The sequence below is a fragment of the Dromaius novaehollandiae genome, chromosome 1 (assembly GCF_036370855.1).
Source record: "Dromaius novaehollandiae isolate bDroNov1 chromosome 1, bDroNov1.hap1, whole genome shotgun sequence".
NCBI classification, from domain to species: domain Eukaryota; kingdom Metazoa; phylum Chordata; class Aves; order Casuariiformes; family Dromaiidae; genus Dromaius; species Dromaius novaehollandiae.
In genome coordinates, this window is record NC_088098.1 from 60,061,272 (window position 1) to 60,079,522 (window position 18,251).

The window sequence follows — 18,251 nt, forward strand, 5'->3', positions numbered from 1 at the left end:
TTAACCCCTTTTTTGAATTGCTTACTTGCTAAACTACTACAGTGCACAGAAAGATAAGTGGGGTGTAGGAAGAGATAAAATAATGTTCCAGGCAAAGGACGTTGCTATGGCTGAGGAATTGTGTCCTCTGAGGGCTTAATTCCAGGTCGATCTAGGAAGACATACAAGCCCACACACTTCGAGATTAAACGGGGAGAAGGCAGCTAAGGCGCAGGTGCAGAATACAAAGTAGCTAGCTCAAGACAGGGGACATCTCCACAGCGTGGTGTACAGCCATCACCCTGTGCGTCAGAGAAGACAGCAAGAGGCTTGGACTGCATTTCAAAATGGACATTGTCCCCTTCTGGGAGATCACTGATAGGAAACGTACTTCTTTCCTATGGCAGAGTAGAAGCAGCCCGTGAGGAACCTGCGAGGAACCTGAGGCGGAGGAACCACCCAGCTGTCCCCTGCGCCTACCGTTTTCTTCATTTCTGCCTTGTCCCTAAAGCAGCAGTTTTTAACCTGCGGCCCGTAGCCCTTAGAGAGGAGGGGGAGAAACTGTCCCGGCGCCGCACAAAGCGAGCCTCTCGGTAACCCCCCGTGCGGGATTCTTTTTTCCTAAAAAAGAAGGGGCTCTACACCGCCAAGGGAAAAACTCCTTCAGCTCTGCTCGGCAGCGGCCGACCACCCCCGCCTTCCCGGCAGCGCGGGGCGGGCGCCGCCGGGGCCCCCCCGGGCGCTGCGCTGCTCGGTGCTGCGCTGCTCGGCGCTGCCGGCGGCGCGGCCCCGCGGGGGCGGCGCGGGGGACCGCGGGGGGCGGCGCGCGGGGCGGTGGCGGGCACACGTGGCTCGGCCCCCCAAAAAGGCGCCGGCGGCCGGCGGGAGCGGGCACTCCGTGGCTCAGCCCCCGCAGAGGCGCCGGCGGCCGGTGCGCAGGGGCCGCGGCAGGTTGCGGAGCCGCCCCGCCGGCACCATGAGCCTGACGGCCGAGAGCCACCGCATCCCGCTGAGCGACGGGAACAGCATCCCGCTGCTGGGGCTGGGCACCTACGCCGACCCCAAGAAAGTAAGTGTCGCCGCGGCCCGCCGGCACCGCCGCCTCCCTCGCGGGGCAGGTGGCGGCGGCTCTGCCCGGGCCCCGCGGTGCCCCCGCCGCATCCGGACCTCCGCCGAGCCGGGGCCACGCGTCTGCCCCCCTCCCCTGATTTCCCTTTTGCGCCTTTCCCCGCACAAACTTGGAAGCCGACTTCTCCCATTGACGATGTTTTCTGTGCGCGACGCGCGGAAGAGGGAAAGTTTCTTGTGCGTGTGGATTTCTTTTTTTTTTTTTTTTTTTTTTTTTTTTTTTTGTAAAGTATGCCAAGCTCGCCTGGTGCTGCTGCTTCCCGGCGCTGCCGCGCAACCCCGAAGTTGTGAGCGCGGCGAAAGCGGGCCGCGGCGCAGCGCGCCCTGCGCCGGCACTGCCGGCCCTCCGCGGGCAGCTGCGGCGCTGCCGCCGGCATCCCGGGGTAACCCCGCGGGCTGGAGGCTGCCGGGGCCGGGGCGGTGGTGGTGGGGGAGGAATTTGACATACAACTAGCGCGGGTGCCCCTAGCAGCGGCGGCCCCGCTGCGCCGGGCACAGATAAGATGAGGAATTTCGGGCCATCTCGCAGCTGGCGCTGACACTTTCCAAGGAATGTTCCTGAAACAAAGACCCAAATTCCTACATCCTGATTCCTGTGGCTCCCACAGTGGAATGCCAGCGGCCAGACCGTTCTCAAATCCTTTGGTTTTGTGTGTCCTGGGCAGGCATCCCATGGAACTGTTGCAGCTTCTGCTGCAGCAGAATTGTGGAAGCACACCTGATGCTTTTTCTGTCCGTGCACCTGGCAGTGCAAAGCCAACTTGCTAGCTGCCGCCTTGCACTCTCCTAAACTGAGTGATCTTTGTGCTCGTCAAAAGAGAGGAAAGAACCGATCAAAAAGTGATATTGGGGCCAGATTCATTCTTGTATAATAGCATCAGAGCTGAAATGCAATATTGTGCACACTACATTGTGTGTACCACAATACCAAAATATTACCACATTGTGTGTACCACAAGATATTTTAAAATAGATTTAAAAAAAAATAAAACCATTGATTAAAGTCACTTAATCACCAATTGTACTACAGCATATTAATAACAATGTAAAAGAAGATCTTCAATAAACTCTGCTGAAGGCATAGCAGAAGTGATGCAGAAAGGGTGCAACAAGTCCCTAATGCTGCAGTTCTTCCTGTCTGACTGTTTTGCCTTACCTGGGGAGAACCAGTGCGACTACACTATCTGCAGTTCAGGGGCTAGGCACTGTCACCTACATCACTAGAGTTTTTTGGAGACATTTTCATCTAGTGGTGTTCTTTGAATAAGGGTTAGTGAAACAAACTTAAGATCTCTAAAAAGAGCTTTAAAGTAGCAAAGCAGAATGTTGCATAATTCAGTGACAAAATTGCTTTGAGCAGACTTGATGTGTCCCTTTCCAGATTTGTGTACCGTGCCCTTAGCCCTCGAGTTGCAATTTCACAGCAGCTTTAAGCTGACCTAAGTGAGGCTGCTACCAGAAGGGGTGTTCCTGCCTTGCTGCACTTCCCACCTGCAGTCTTGATGAGATGTAGTGAGAAGCTGTGGAATTAGCTAAAACAATCCAGGCACTGAGTGGAAAATCAACCCACCAGCACAGGAGTGGGGAGGTGCCTTCAGAGGCAGCCTTGTTGGCAACGATGTAACCCTGCTAAGAGTTCACTCTGCAGAAGTTCAGACTTCTCTCAATCCGCACAGTGACAATCCTGCTCGCTCTCCCCCAGCCCTGCGTAGTCCTGCTCCCTCCTCTGCCCTCCTGCGGGTCCAGCTGGGCAGTGAGCCTTTTCAGGGAGCTGCTCCAGCAAAAACTAGTCATTTTTAGGGAGGGCTGGTTTCCAGCTGACTCAGCCCCTGGATGCATCCCTTCACATGTACCTCTCTTCTTTTCTGGTGACAAAAGAAAGGGGACAGGATAGTGCAGACAGGGCATTGCCATGGCAACTCTAAATTTGGAGCAGTTAAAGCTGCTGTGTAACTGCACCCTCGGTCAGGATGGGCACACATACCCAAACCCTGATTCTCCCTCTCTCCACATTTGTAGGAATTTAATTCTGAGCTGTGTCTCCCTCTGTACGCGATAAACACGTTAGAAAGTTCTTGGTGAGAGGAGAAGCTGAGAAGAAGTAGAGAAGCACTTACAAGGTACTTGCAAAAACCCCCTTTTTCTAAGAAGACCAGGTGAAGTACTATTATGTCTATTGGGAGGAACTGGGCTGAAGTATTAGCCTAGGATTAGGACTGTGTGTTTGAGTCAGAGAGCTTGTCGCAGAAGGCAGCTGGGAGAATGCGGTTGCAGGATTGTTTGTAGCTGCTGATCAGTAATGGGACAGGACATTTAAATAGGTCATAGTTTACAGCTCACCCACCTCAGAAAGCCTGCTTGCCCGACGAGAGATCAGAGGGATTGTGTCAACGTCTTGCCTTGACAGCAAAGCGCGGCTGAGCTGGGACAAGCTGCTCCGCCGAGTGCTGACTCGCGACTGGCACCACTTCCACAGGGATGCCTGGCAAGATTTCTGTCCTCTTCCTCTTGCCTGGAGAGCTGAAAGGGTTTGTGGCAACTCAGGGCTATTTGAAGGTTTGCCTTAAAAAGCAAAGTTAGAAACTAGCTTTGACATGTTTCCCCAAAATGCCTAGCTGTAATCTTTTGTGGATGAATCGCTTAGGAAGCAGCGTCTGAGCCACTCATTCCTTAACAGTGGGGGCAGGCAACTGGTGGTGGTAGCGGTACCAGCCATCCCCAGCATGCTATTTCTGCTCATGAGTCAGATCTCTGCAACTTCTAGTCATTTTGTGCTCTGATATAAAATACAGAGCCATTCACTTGTCGGATTATTCATCTTGCTCTTGGATGCAGATTTTCTTCAAAGGTCATCCACCCTGGCACCTCCACGTCAGAGTGGGCTGTCCAAAACAAATCTGTTTTCTCAGTCTTGTGCTGTAGCCCAGTAGCTCGTATCGAGCGCTAAGTGTTCTTCCTGAAGTGCAGGAATGCGCTTGCTAGTTAAGCAAACCAGGCGTATCTAGTTAGCAGAGTAGCAGGGAAATCTGTTTCTCTGATGACTGGTTACAAGAAACAGAGGCAGGAGGCCAGCTTTCATGTTTTGGGCTCTGTGAAGATAAACTGCAGAGCAGTGCATTCAGAATTGAAGTGTGTCAGCAGCTTGCCTAGCTAGTTTTAAATAACTTGATTGTTCTTCTGAAGACAACTTTGGAAGATAAGTCATGCTTCTGTAATTGTGAAACACTGAACAAAAAAAAAGTCGTCGTCTGTTGACCAAAGATTGGTCCCGTGTGTGAGCTTACTGACTCAGTGAAGCACACCACTCAACTGGAACAGAGCTGGACCATTGCAAAAGATGTATTTGATAATCAGATTAATTTTCTTGAAAGCTTTTTTCCCCCCAAGTGAAAGGGAGTTTTTCTTCTGACTGGGTACAGGTCAGGATGACAAGAATTAAGATAATTCACTGAGACTGAAAACTCCGATAGCGCAATGTTGGGGGGGAGGGTCTCTTCGCTTTATTCTCCTAGCACAGCAGGAAAATGCAATGAATCCATTTGCTATCAGCTCACCTGTTAGCAGAAAGAAAGGACTCTTCTTCCCTGGGTCATAGAATTAGTAATAAATCTAGATTGTTTATCAAAAAAAGCACTTAAAATAATTTTTGGTGCTTTAATTGATATTTCCTATTTGTATTTTTAAGGGATGATAATAACTACATTACAACTAAAAGCTTAGTTCTCTTTTTGGTACAGATTCCAATGAGTTGAAGTCAGTTTTATGTTCTCCTTCATGCAGGGAAGGAAATGTGTAAGTGATATTAGAGTCCTGCCTACCATAAATTAGGCTGCTGGTCCTAGCAAGCATGATTCAAACAAAATGTTGAAAATTTCAGCTGCTGAATTCTTCCTCTTTTCTTTCTTCCCTTCCTCCAAACATCATCCCCCTGATGGATTTGGGAGGGAACGGCAGCAGGAGCACTGAATCTGGAATACCAAGGCCCTCCAAACGGCTTTAAAATTTAAGGCCAATTCTGCCTCTGCCTGCCTGCGCGGATCCTTCTGGCAAGGTCCCACACCTGCAGCAGCAGCTCCAGCAGATGCACTGCCTCCAGGTTTCTCTCCCCAAGGCCCCCGCGCCGCTGACCCAAAAACCTTCCACGGCATTAAATGGTTGGGAAGGGGCAAAAGAGGGAGAGAGCAGCTGTCAGGGGCAGGTGGGGAGGGAGGATGAGGACAGCCTTCTCCAAGGGTTACACAGAGCCAGTAGCGATGAACCCGAGGCATCGCCCCATCCCGCAGCAGAGCCGGATGAGTCGTCTCAGCGCCCCTGCGCCACTGCTCGGTTGCCAGCGTGGTGAACGATAGCAGGGCAGCAGGGACGAGCAGGCGCTGAGCAGAAAGGTGCTAAAAACAATCTTAAATCCCGGAAATCCTACGTCTCGTTAAAACTACACTTATGCCAGTTTCACTTTATAACTCATCCCTGTCATCATAGCTCAGATCATCAAGCCAGTGCCTACACATAAATACTAGTTGTCTCCCGGGAAGGTCAAGGGGCCTTGGCCACGGCTCCTCTCCTGCCTTCCTGTTTTGACTGAGGGAGGAGAGGGGTTGGAGGGAAGGTTGTAGCAACCACACTATACACAGGCAATGCTTCTGAAACATAAGATTGGGCAAAGCGCTCAAGAATAGCACTGGGTAAGGGTTTTTGGCAAGTTGCTGCTTTGCTAAAAATGAGGTTCTGAGGTAGCCAAATCCATTCATAAATTGGAAGCAGTTTCATGGAATAGTTTCAGGCAAAACAAATGGCAAAGCATTTCATTTTGGGCACTGGCAGTACAAGCTGAGGAATCAAAGGATTATTAAAGCAGTTGGAGGTAGTAGTTGCCTTTTCCTGAATAGCCGGTTGGTTAGGGAATCCACACAGGCTGTGGGAAACCAGTTTCAGTCCTCTTCTGTGGCCCCAGGGATTAAACTCATATCACAGAGCCCAGAGAAATAACATGATCACTGGGGTATGTGATAGCTTGAGATGGGCAAGAAGAAACACATGCAAGTTGGAGAGGAAAGTACACTGCCAACCAATCCCATAACTTTCCTTCATGGGCTTTGAACACCCAAGAGCACTGCGTGACATCTTACCAGCAAGGAAAAAGACCCTTCCCAAAATCCTTAACTGCAACAGAGCAACTGTTGTGAATGGTAGGGTGCTTAGACAGTTTGGGTTTTGTTTAAAAAGAGATTGCTGTTTTGAATCAGGGGGAGGAAGAGTTCATCCAGGACTCCCACATCCAGTCTGAGCAACCAGGGAAAAATCTGGTTTGGATAAGTCAAAACACTGTTTTGGCACCCTGAAATACTTTTTACACCCAAGCTAGAAGTTGAGCAGAATAACTTTTGGCTGCATGGGCCCAGTAATGGAGCAAAGCCCCTAGTGCTCATATAGTAACTTTTATACCCCGAAGTTCCTCACATAAGGGTGCACACACATAAATTATTTCGCCACTCTTAATTTTGTGGACTGCATCTCTGCTGCAGGCTTGCCTTTCTTTGGAGCTGGCCATAGGCTACCTTTAAGTCAAAATGGGTAGTAACTGACATTCACGTGATGCAGTTCAGATTTCTGAACTGCTGTAAAGGGGAATTGCACATGATTTAATTCCTTCTGTTTTTCTCCTGGCCATCACCAACTTCTGAAACATGGAGAAAGCAATGTTTTCAGGTGGCTAGTGGAGGAAGTCGCTTGGCTTGACCCAAAGCTGTGCATAAAGGATGGTGTATCTGTGGGATCTACTGAAATAGATCATATATTGGAAGTCCCTGGAAGGAGGGATGGATATCTGAGTTCTCTAGAGAAAGGGTTGAAGCGTATAGGCTTCAACTTCCTGATCTCATCCATACAGACTTCTCCATCTCCAAATCAGTCAGCTGTTTGCTTTCTTCATACTGGGGTAAACTTCCTGTTATACTCAGCTTCCAGATTTTTTCTTGAAAGAGCTAATAGAGGCAGTGATGAGAGCAGGAACTGCCATAACATATGTCCTTACAGCCTTAGCTTACTTTCCATAATATATTATTGAAAAAAAAGTGGTTTTTTAATCCCACAGTCCTTTTAATGTGAAAAGTTACAAATGAATATGTGTTTTAACTCAGCAAATATTAAGAGTCTGAAGTTAGCTCTTTAATGAACCAATCTTTATGCCCCTATATGAAATCACCACAGATTTAGGCCTTAGGCACAGATTTTGCCTTTTTCATCCCTGAAAAGGTTAGTGGGAACCTGACCTGAATAGAACTGGAGGGAGTCTGCTGGGATATTTGGCTATGGAGTCTTGTATTTATCCCCTGAATTTAAGAAACAAAGTAAGTCCTCAAAACAAAAAAGTTTTATTTTGAAGTCGTTGGTCTATATCCCCCGACCAGCTTCTCCAAAGGACACTGTGTCTCTTTAAAGGCCCTTTGGTGAATGGCTTTCTCAAGCCATTTGCTTTCTAAGCAGAAATTAACTCATGCTGTACTGACTCGTCTTGTCTTGTCTTCTTGAATCTTGCTTTGGAGCAACAGAGCTATGACTGGCCTACACATAACAACATACTGTCTTTCAGGATTGGGATTTCTGAGATGTTTCAGAGGCTGGTCTTATGTTTCCTTGACCTCTGAGGATGTCTTAAAACCATACTCCCAAACTGAGATCTATGTACTTGAGGCAAGGCCAGAAAGAAAGGAGATACATTACTCCAACCCAGGAGGAGAGCTGTACCTGATCTGCTACAAGTCCCAGAGGTTCTTGCCTGGTTGCTAGTAAACTGTGAGCCTAGTCTTCACACCGAATAATATTTGTCCATACACCATACATTTGCAGCAAGATCACTTAACTATAAAGTTATGACTTAATTAGTTTAATACTTGAAGGACTGGACCGCACTCAGACAATTCTGCTTGCAGAGACAGTAAATTGCTTGCCTTTCCTTCTGTTACTAGTATACTTGTGTTGAGCGATGCCCTCATTGCTTAATCTGTCAGATTTTACTGCTTACTCCTCGACTAAGTCACAGTTATTGGTAAGACCCAGCTGCCAAGAGTGAATAAAAGCGGGATTTCTTGTTATTTGGTCCGCAGATTCCTCAATGAGGCACAGTAGCAGGCAGCAGCTTTTAGCAGACAGCAGCAGAACATGGCTCTCTGGTGGGAGCAGGGCTGCTCACTTGGAAACACGAGCAAAAGCACTGTAACTAAGGAACGATGGGAGAAGGCATCTGTGGGAGGATTCAAGAAGCTTCAGTGACTCTGAGCTGTAGTATAGCCTTAATCCATCCCCGCTGTTTGCTACAGAGATGGCAAATATGCCAGAGGATGAGGGATGAATGCTTAAGATGCTGCTTTTCACAGATCATTCCTCTAATAGTAATAGAGGAATAGGTGAAGGTACAGAGTAGAAAAATGCACTGAATCAAAAGGGTTTCAAATTCTACCTTAATCTCTGACTTCCACTAAAAACCTTAAAGTTGTGTGACACATCTTAAAGCTCCCTTTTATATATGCTTTAATGGTATACTTGCCACCTACAAAAAGAGCCTTTTATGCTCTGCCGTACAACTTTCCTGTTTTGCTGCTGGAGCAGTCTTTCTACATTTCTGTCCCTTCAAAACTTTGAACTTGGTATTTAGCCATAACGTCTCCTTTCCTGCCTGGAACCACCTCTTGATGCCTCAGTTCCCGCTAACTCCTTGTAATTTCATGTTATACAATGGAACATTTTTGGCTTGCATAAAAGCAAGATTGCATCTTTATCTTATTAAGAAAGGAAAGTTAAGTCATCTAATTAGAAAAAACAGGTTATCAGAAAAGGCTTTGTTGGGTTTTTTTCCTGAAATGTGGCAAGCTCAGAAACGCCCAGCTTTTTCCTAAGAACAGTCCTTTTACCAGTAAGTTAGATTTGATGAAATGGCATTTTACCCTGTGTCAAGCTGGATGAATGGTTCTTGCATATAACTCTCTTGAGGACATAAGCTTTGTTCTCATGAGTTTGATTTGCCCAAAAACCATGATTCTAAGACAGTGTGGAATCAGCAGATACCTGTTTGCTTCCATGTATCTTCTCTGCTAAAATCTCTGAGGTCCTTCATTTCTATGAATCCTAAAGTTTAATAGAAAACGAATTGATAGTATGACTAATCCCTGTGTCGTGCCAATGGCTTCTGTGGTGATTCCAGCTATGAACACAATTAGTGTCTAATCATGTGTGGCAGACGAAAAGCTGCATTTATTGAAATGATCAACATGTAAAATTCCTGATGAGGCTGGGGCCATCCTTGCACATGAGGGCAACTGAAAGACTAACTTTCTAGCTACAAAGTCCGTCGACCAGTGGAGGACTTCTGAGCAGAGTCGACACAAAATTACTAGTCTTAGAAAATGGTAGAATTTTTAGTTTGCCCTGAATAGATTGTGCTCGGAACTACTCCTGCCTCCCTCCTCAAATCTGAGCATGCCTTAAACTATAAGCTTTAAGAAAAGGCTTCTTGGAAAGCTAAAACCCGTAACCTGTGGTCTCACCTTAGCTGCCACATGAAAATCTTTTCAGAATGTGCCAGGACCAAGAGATATATTCCTGTCCTGCAAAGCTCAGCACTTCCACTAATGAAATTGTTGACAGCCAGATAATCACCTGGCCCCAGTGTAGTGATGCCTCTTTAATCCAAGCCAAGGAGCTGGCTCTTACAGCCAACCTGGCACTGGTTCACTTGGCTCTTGAGTGCTGTGCTGACACGTGCAGACTTGGACACACACAAGAGTGCTCCAGAGAGAAACATTCCCAGAGCAAGACAACATTTGGAGATGACAACTTTGGCTGGGACTCTGTATGGCTTTCGGACAGTAGATGTCAGATGCTCGCATAACCCACTGAGCTAGATGTCTGACTGTGACATAGGCTTGTGACATAAGCTTTTAGGACAGTAGCACTTCCCAAAAACAGTTTTAGTGATTCCTCTCTGAGAATTAACCAGAGGAAGCAGACCTTTTTCATTCCACAGCTATGTCACACAGTGACAAGCACTAGCTGTTTCAATATTTTTGTTTTCTCTTCCAAAACCTGCAAAGCTAATTCTTACCCATGCAATAATATCAATAGCAAATATTGACAACAAAAAGTAACTTTCTCTCTTTTTCTCTGGCTTTCTGAACATGTTGGATTTTCGTCGCTGCTCCAGCACCACAAGGAAAGCCCTTTTATCTAAATAAAAGTTATGATGATTGTTTTACTGAAGATAAGTCTTCAAGGAGAACCTCAGGAGAGGGAATCACTGGCACTGTTGAAGATGGGGAAAACTTGAGCCCACACAAGTGAGTCATCGGAGTTAACACAATTGAAAGATAAGTTTTTTGGCAAGAACAATTAGAGTCCTATTTTCCAGGCATACCTGCTCCATTTTCTAAAATGGCCCTGACTGACTCCATACGTTAAATATGGCTCTGGACTCCCATGTTTCCCTGATTCACTGCAGTTCCCCGAAGAACAGCATAAGCGTGTTCTTGCAGCTCATACGGGAAGCTAACAGCTGGGTTCTGTCTTCTGTTGACCTAGGAGGCCACATTTATCAAAATTGAGAAACATTGCATAGAAAACGCCTCTTCAAGCTTCATCAAAGCCAACTTTTGTTGGTTCAGCTAACTAGGTGGTGGAATTCCCCAGGCTTTACATCTGCCTTTGCGAACACTTCTTCAAACTGGCACAAGAAACCTCCCCCCTTTAACTCTAGGGAATGAAGTGGAAGTTCTCCTGTGCTGTTGCACAGACTGGTGCTTCATCTTTCCCTTGTTCCTCACATATTCCTGGGATCAGATATTTTGTTTGAAGGATGCTTTGATAGCATCCACGCTTGCAGTTAGATATTCATTTTCTAGGGTGGGCCAGCTGTCTACTGTGTCCTCCAGCTCTTCAAAACTGTCACAGTCTGTGACACAACTGTGGACAGCTCTGGACAAAACAGTCCACAGTCCACCCGGCTAGCACAGTTAGTATGAGACCTTGGTGTGCACAGCATTTGCTTGGCTTGCTTTAATCCTCAAGCTGCCAGAAGAGGAGCGTGGTAACCCTTTAGCCTAGGCTTGCATTAAATTAATTTGCATTAAGTGCAATTTCTGTTGCAGCGATCCTAAAAGTGGTTATTCTGCAATCTTTGACTTCTCTGGTAAAAATAACTCCGGTAGTCTCTGCGAGCTACAATAATAAGGTTTTCCTGAACAGAGCTGTGGCTAAATCCTAGAATAACAGTGTAACAGGAATTCTAGAAATGCTAAAACTTTAGTTATGCAATCTAAGTTGGTGTTGTATGGGTGATCAAACTTCATGCTTCAGGACACTGACTGAAGGACATCGGGCTAGTGGAGAAAGCCACCCCTTGTCCACACTCATTCGCAACATGACACGAGGCAGAGAACATCACCGCTCCCCAGTTTTCGTTGGGTGCATTTGATATCATCTGCTGCCTAAGGTAATGCACTGTGTGATATAGAGCAAAGTTCTGGGCCAACACAGCAGCTTCTGCCTCTCAGTGCCCAGCCCAAAAGCTGTCAGCTGTGCTCTCTACCTCATTTCTTAGCTCTACCTGCTTTTGCCGAGATCATTTCTCTGAATTTTGCTTCCTGGATGGTGGTTGCCAATACTTCCGGGGGATGAAAGCCAGTTTATCCTGCATATGTGAGAAAGATGTGCTGGTGGTTGCATTTTCCAAGAAAGAGGTGTACGGTACAGCTTCTCCTTTACAAGATTAAACAATTCTAAGAATGTTCCCTTGTGTGGCTTATATTCTCTGGCTTTATAAACTCAACCTGTGCTTTCCTGTAATGCCTTCATTACATGTTTTCTGTGCTCCATTCCTAACATCTTAAGCCAGTCCTCCTTGCCAGTTTGTCCAGAAAACAGGCGAATGGAAATAAGCAACTGGCCTTCTAGAAACTTTGCATAAGAATCTGTTCGTGACTGCAGAGCTCTGGCGAAGGAGGCTCCAAGCCCTGACATGTACCCACTTTCTCCTTCCTGTATTTAGCTGACTAAGATTCCTAAACAGCAGCTTCACATCTTAAATTATAGGTTAGGAGTGCAGCGCTTAGCCCACAGTTTGGATCCCTTGTACTGATTTAGCTGTAGCTAAATTCAGATTCTTGTGGGAGATGGGCCCGTCTTCCCCGACACCTCAAGCTCTTCCTCCCAGGAGTATTAGTCTCGGATGGGGGGACTGGATACCACTGCACTAAGCAGGTGAGCTGCTCAGGACTAGGGCAAACTGCTTATTCCCTGGTATGTTACTTCCTTGGCTCTCACATGCTGCCAGGACTGATGCAACTCAATAAAACTGCGCATGTGAAATGAGGTGCAGCAGAATGTGAGAGCCCAAGACAGACTCTGCTTTCCTTTACTGTATGGACCAATAAAGAATAAGTGAATATGGTGATCTTAAGACTTTTGAAAGCACTGCCTATGAAACCTCCTGTCTATGCAGTCCTGCAGGGCTACAATCTGCCACTACTGTATCTTCTTAGCTTTGTCTTTGGAGTTAACCAAAAACCCCTTTCTATCAGTGGGAAAGCTCATAGAAAGAACAGACCAGAAAAGGATGCTATAGAAAAAGCAGAACAGAAGCAGGAAGTCAAAGCGCAGCGCTAAATAACAGGAATGAGTAGGACTACCACAAACACCGCTAAGCAAATATTATCCTACTTGAAAGGAAACAGTAATATTCATGGCTATGTATGCACAAAAAATATTCTCCGGTTGCTTGATCATTGGGAGCAAAACTGAAGCTTTGCATTTTTCAAGGGAAGGAGACTAGTTTTTGACAAAGTGGGATGTGATGTCTGATTCCAGACAACCCCTGTTGTCTGGAAAAAACATTTAAAAAAAGTTCATGGTCTCAGAGGAAAAGAGAGCAGACCCTGTCAGACAGACAGAACTGATGAAGCACATTGCTTTTTTAGATTCATAAAATGTGGTGGCTGGCCAGCTGGCTACTTCATCTGTGAAAAAGGGGCCAAGTTGCTTCATCCTTTCTTTCAATGAAGGTACAAATCCAAGCCTGCTCCTTCTAGCCTTCTGCCAGTTTTATTTACCATGCAACCTGAAGGAAGTGGATATTGGTACGACCTGTCATGCTTGGCTGTAAATCAGTAGGTTTACAAGCTATCAAAAAGATTGATAGAGGAAATAATTGTGTGTGTTGTTTCCTTAAACTCTATAATCTTAAAAATAACTTAGATGCTATTAAAGAACTTATTAGTGATAGAGTAAGTGGTTCTAGTCACCTGAGCAGCTCTTCTTTTATCAGAATATATGTAATAAATTTAAGATCTTTTTGGCACACATTAGTGACTGAATGTCAGAGCAGTGAAGATAAAAATCTGACTTACAGTGTACAAGTGGTTATAAAATTCCAGTTCTAAAATAACAGTCCTTGATCAAAGGAGCATGGTTGCAAGGCACACTGATTAGAAACCAAAACATTAATTACAGCTAAGGATCAAGCATACCTCTTATCTACACTTAAGTAAAAAGCAATAAAGAAGCAAAGACTTGTATTAAGGCCAAGCCTCTTGAATTACTACTGATGAAGCCCAAAGGTTTGTAACACCAAGAAATTTTAGTGCACCATCGAGCATTTGTACTGCTCTAAACACGATCCCTGTCCATTTGAAAAATGGTGTGAGAATGCATAGAAAGGCCTGAAATGAATATACAGCCTAAGTAACTGCATTTCATATTGCGTACGATATGCATAACCTGAAGTATGACTGCCAAGGTCTGACTCCCCTGCTAGAAATAGGTGGGACGGTTGTTCTGTGACTAGTCAGTTTGTGAGTCACTGCTCCACCAAGAGCTGTTATAGAAGTGCAAACCTCTATACATTAGGACATGTAAGAGCAATATTATCACACTTTTATCTGCAATTAAGTAATGGTTAGTTCTTAGCTGGCAACCTCTGATTTGGTCACTGCCTCTAACTATTCTATTCTGCTAGTTAAGAACTTTGTTTCCATGAAAGATTGAAAAGATTAACATGTCTTGGGCTAAACAGCTGGATAGTAGGGAAAGATCAAGGTTTGTGCCCTCACTGATGGAAAGATAGATGAAGTAGTGGTAATCTGAGTCATCCAGCTTTAAGATTGTCAGGAAACAATGGAATAAGATATGATACATAGAGCAACACTTCTAAAAAGTGACAAAACCACAATATGACTGGCCTGTGCAACTCATCAGCAGAGTTTACCACAGCCCATTACTGCAGGATTTGAAAGAATTACATATGTGAAATGCTAGAGATGATAGTTTCTCCATTAGAATGAAAATAAACATATGGTATAAAGTTTCCAGACTTGCAAATTTCCCTGACCTTCAGCTGGGAGGGTTCAGTACGGCCAGGATTTTCCAAAAACCGTTCCCTAGGTTTCCTTGCATTTTTATTGGAAGCATCTTAGACCAGAGTCGTTGGAGCTAATATGCCGCATCAGAGTAAACAAACTAATGCAATGAAAACATTTATATTTAATGTAAACTCATCTCCAGTCCTTGCTAATCAAGACCTGATCCAAGAAAGCCCCCGCAAGCCCCTAAATAATAAGATTAATCTTTGAGATGGGGGAGTCTTTCACAAGGTTATTTGTACAGAGGTGTAGAATTTCCATACAAAAGATTAAGAAATATACGGAAGTTCAACTCTTACATAATTTAATTGATTCAGCCAAAGGCAATTGAAGTTCACTATAACTGCAAGCTTTCTCGTTTTCTCCTCTTCTACCTTCCCCCCTTTAAGTCTGCAATTATACTGTTCCCCTAAGTATGATAATATATCTTCTTTACCTGTTCTTTCTACTTTCCTATTGAACAAAATGGCTGATATGTTTGAGAAAAGATGCGACTCAATAACCAACATTTCCCTGCTCTGCAGAATTTACCTTACAACTTCAGGAAAATTGGGAGCCACGTTCAGGTAATCTCACAAGGGTGCGACAAGAAGAGAGAAGAAATCCTAGGATCAGGCCCTAAGCCCAGTTTCAGGCTCTTCAACAAAAGGAGAAAAAGGAAGAAAAATAAATCCCTGTATCGAAATAATGTCCTCTAAATGTTCTGCTTTCATACACTCAGATGACACAAATCAAACAGTCTAAAGAGATCTAAACACCACACCATTAGAAAAATCTGGTTTTATATAGAAAATACCGATTACACTACTTTATTTTATTTCTCTTTTGCATAACTAGTCATCATCTGGACTTGAGCTCACAAGAGCTTTGACCTGACCCCCCTGTCTCTGTTAGTCAACCTGAGCTTAGCATCTGAAGCTACAGCTCTGTGTGCTCATTGCGGAGATAGATATACAATGTTAGCATGATCAGTAACTGAAAACTTGTAACTGGTGTGCCAAAGCCTTTTGTCTCTGTCTTCCCCAAATGCTGCCCTCGCAGGTTTCAACAGCACACGACGCGCAGAACATGTCTGAGTCTGTCGCTGCTCCATGCCTCGCGCTTCCGTAACGCTGCTGAACATGCCCTGAGTGAAAACTAGCCATTGACTGTTCCTTTAACGCTTTTAGCTGCTGTGATCTTCGTCACATCCTACTAACAGCTAGGAAAGAGCTCTGGCAGGAGCTGAGCGTGCCTTTGGGAGGCTCCCGCGCCGAAAGCAGCAAAGCATTTGAACAAGCGTTTCCTTGTCTGTCTCAATTAAGTGGACAAGGTTGCATCATGCTACTCTAAATAATCTATCACACCAAATTGTGCTCTTCCGCCCCTCAGCCCACATTCAGCTCTGTAGTAAGGAAGGGTAAGCATGGGTGGCTTTGTGTTTTTAGGTAAACTTTAGGCACTGCATCCTGGAGCAGAGTGGCCCTCCTGGGTCAGAGTTATAGTCCACCCAGTCCTGTCCACCAGTGGCCAAGGCTGAGGGAAAGCTGGAGAGCAGAGCAAATGGACAGAGCTGCATCCTGTTGTCCCAGAATAATCTTCTGCAGCCTGCAGCTCTGGGACTTAGCAGCAGAGAGGCTGAACCCCCATCGGTCTTCAGTCATCCTTAATAGGTTTTTCCTTCATGAATGCAGAAGGGCAGGCCCATGTCCTTGGTCTCCACAGCATCCTGGGGCAGTGAGTTTCACAGTTAGTTTCCACATTCAGAAATTGTGTGTTTAAGCTTTCTGGTCAACGGCACTCCTGTTGTCCTGTGCTCTAGGAGCCCCAGAGCCCTGGCTGAGCAGTGATGAGGCAAAACTGGCCTCAGGCAGGGCTATCCCTGGCCTGGAGCAAAAGGCCACTAGGCAGGTGGTGGAAGAGCAGCTGCTTGTTTTATGGCAAACTCCTGGAAAACCAAGCTGGCAGCTGCCTTGCAGCAAGGAGGGAGACAGCGACTGCTGTGGGGGAAAGTCCCTTCCCAACAGCACTTGTTGCCAGTCCCACTTCTTGCCTTTCTTTGGCAAATGCAGAAACAAGAAATTTGACATCCTGTCTTCATACTTGCTCTCCATTCCAGTTCTCTCTGGATCGTGCCTTCCCCACAGGAGAGGAAACTTGGTCTTCGACACTGTACTTAGAGGTAGCAAAATTCACCTTTTGGTATCTACTTCTGGCAGAAGCAGAATTGAAGTTGGCTCTTCTTTCTTGACACTCCAGGTGGTGTTGCCTCAAGGCAGATGTCTGATCTGCTTGTGCAGCTTGCTGCAGAGCAGGTGCAGCTTTCAAAGCAGTGGGTTGCCTCATTCTATTTCAGTTTTCCTTTGAGTGGATCAGATGTCCCTATCTCAGTAGAGCACTGTCTATGAAAACGGTGGGAAAACATTGTTGCCACATGTCATTGGCAGCCCTCAGCCATCACTGCTTTGAACTGCCTCCTCATCATGCAAAACGTGGCAACAATGAGACATTTTCAGTCCAATTTCAGTGATACGTCAAATAACTGTAGTGGAATTCGTGCTTTTTTGCTTGGTTTGGCCTACCTGTATTTTGCTTGCTACATTGGCTAACAGGAAACAGGGTGGTTCTAAAAAAAAAAAAAATTTCTCTGAGTTGTGGTAAAGATGAGTAAACTTAACTGCAGTATGAAGTACAAAAAAATAGTTGTCGTTTGGACATATCAAGAGATTTCTTGAACTCATCTTAAGGTGAAGTGGTAAGAGGCCTAAAAATGTATACTGAATCATCTGCTGGTTCTTGACCAGACTATACAACAACTGTCCACACTTGGAAATTTGCGTCAGTAGATCCTCCTGAGCTACCACCTTTTGGATGGTGATATCGCCAACAGCAAGTTGGTTTGAAGAGAAAGAAGTCACATCTGAATTTCTCCTTCCTGCTCTGCTGAAAGCTCTACTGTGTCATGAGGTATTCAAACGGCTTCTGATCAGATAGATGGCTAACCAGCTCTGCCACACCAAAAAGCTCTTTTCTGTTTGAGGAAGGGATTTTATCATAGAACTGTTGTAGAAAAGCTATTACGCTCTAGCTAAGAAATTCTGAAATCACTTTGACACCAAATGCATTTAGTTCTGCCTTCTGAGGACTCTTGTACTCGCTCTTCCAGTGAAGTTTCTGCTTTGCTCCTCTTTCCTGTCTAAATCCACATTTGTGACAGTTTTGAAGAAAAGTGCAGAGCATATTTTATTCAGAAGTTGAAACCCTGATGTTTGGAGGGGGTGAGGGATAGTTAGACTGGATGAACTCCAGCATGACCCTTGCGTATATCTCACTGACTCTATAGCATTACAACAGACATAAGTAGGAGGCTGGAACAATGTTTATTCTTTTTCTTCTCCTGTTAGACTCCCAAAGGTTCCTGTCTAGAGTCGGTGAAGATTGCGATTGATACTGGTTACCGCCATATAGATGGTGCCTTTGTCTATTTCAATGAGCATGAAGTGGGACAAGCCATCCAGGAGAAGATTGCAGAAGGAAGGATCAAGCGAGAAGACATCTTTTACTGTGGCAAGGTGAGAAGTTGCACTCAGATTATTTATGCTAAATCCAGGATTTCTGTAAGTGGGCTTTCCTAAGAACACCGGGGTCAACATCTGGCACGCTTCTAAGTCCAACAGCCTTTATTTTTCTTTCCTAGTATTACCATAATGCCTCGGAGCATTATGAGCATAAGATTTTTTGTATAACTCAGGAGTCACAGTT

At 45.4% G+C, this 18,251-nt stretch overlaps 1 protein-coding gene across 3 annotated transcripts in view; it reads left to right on the plus strand.

Moving 5' to 3' along the window:
• The first annotated feature begins 836 nt into the window (after positions 1-836).
• AKR1D1 (aldo-keto reductase family 1 member D1) overlaps positions 837-18,251 on the plus strand; it is a 35,883-nt gene continuing 18,468 nt past the window's right edge. Inside the window, exons 1-3 of one of the 3 annotated variants that reach the window (XM_064514065.1) lie at positions 838-1,048; positions 17,294-17,456; positions 17,894-18,061. In XM_064514065.1, coding sequence (XP_064370135.1) covers positions 17,361-17,456; positions 17,894-18,061 — 264 coding nt within the window. In that variant the 5' untranslated portion in view covers positions 838-1,048; positions 17,294-17,360. Of the gene's footprint in view, positions 1,049-16,586; positions 16,672-17,293; positions 17,457-17,893; positions 18,062-18,251 lie in introns of those variants that run through there. The other 2 variants (XM_026119748.2, XM_064514069.1) reach the window with 2 other exon arrangements.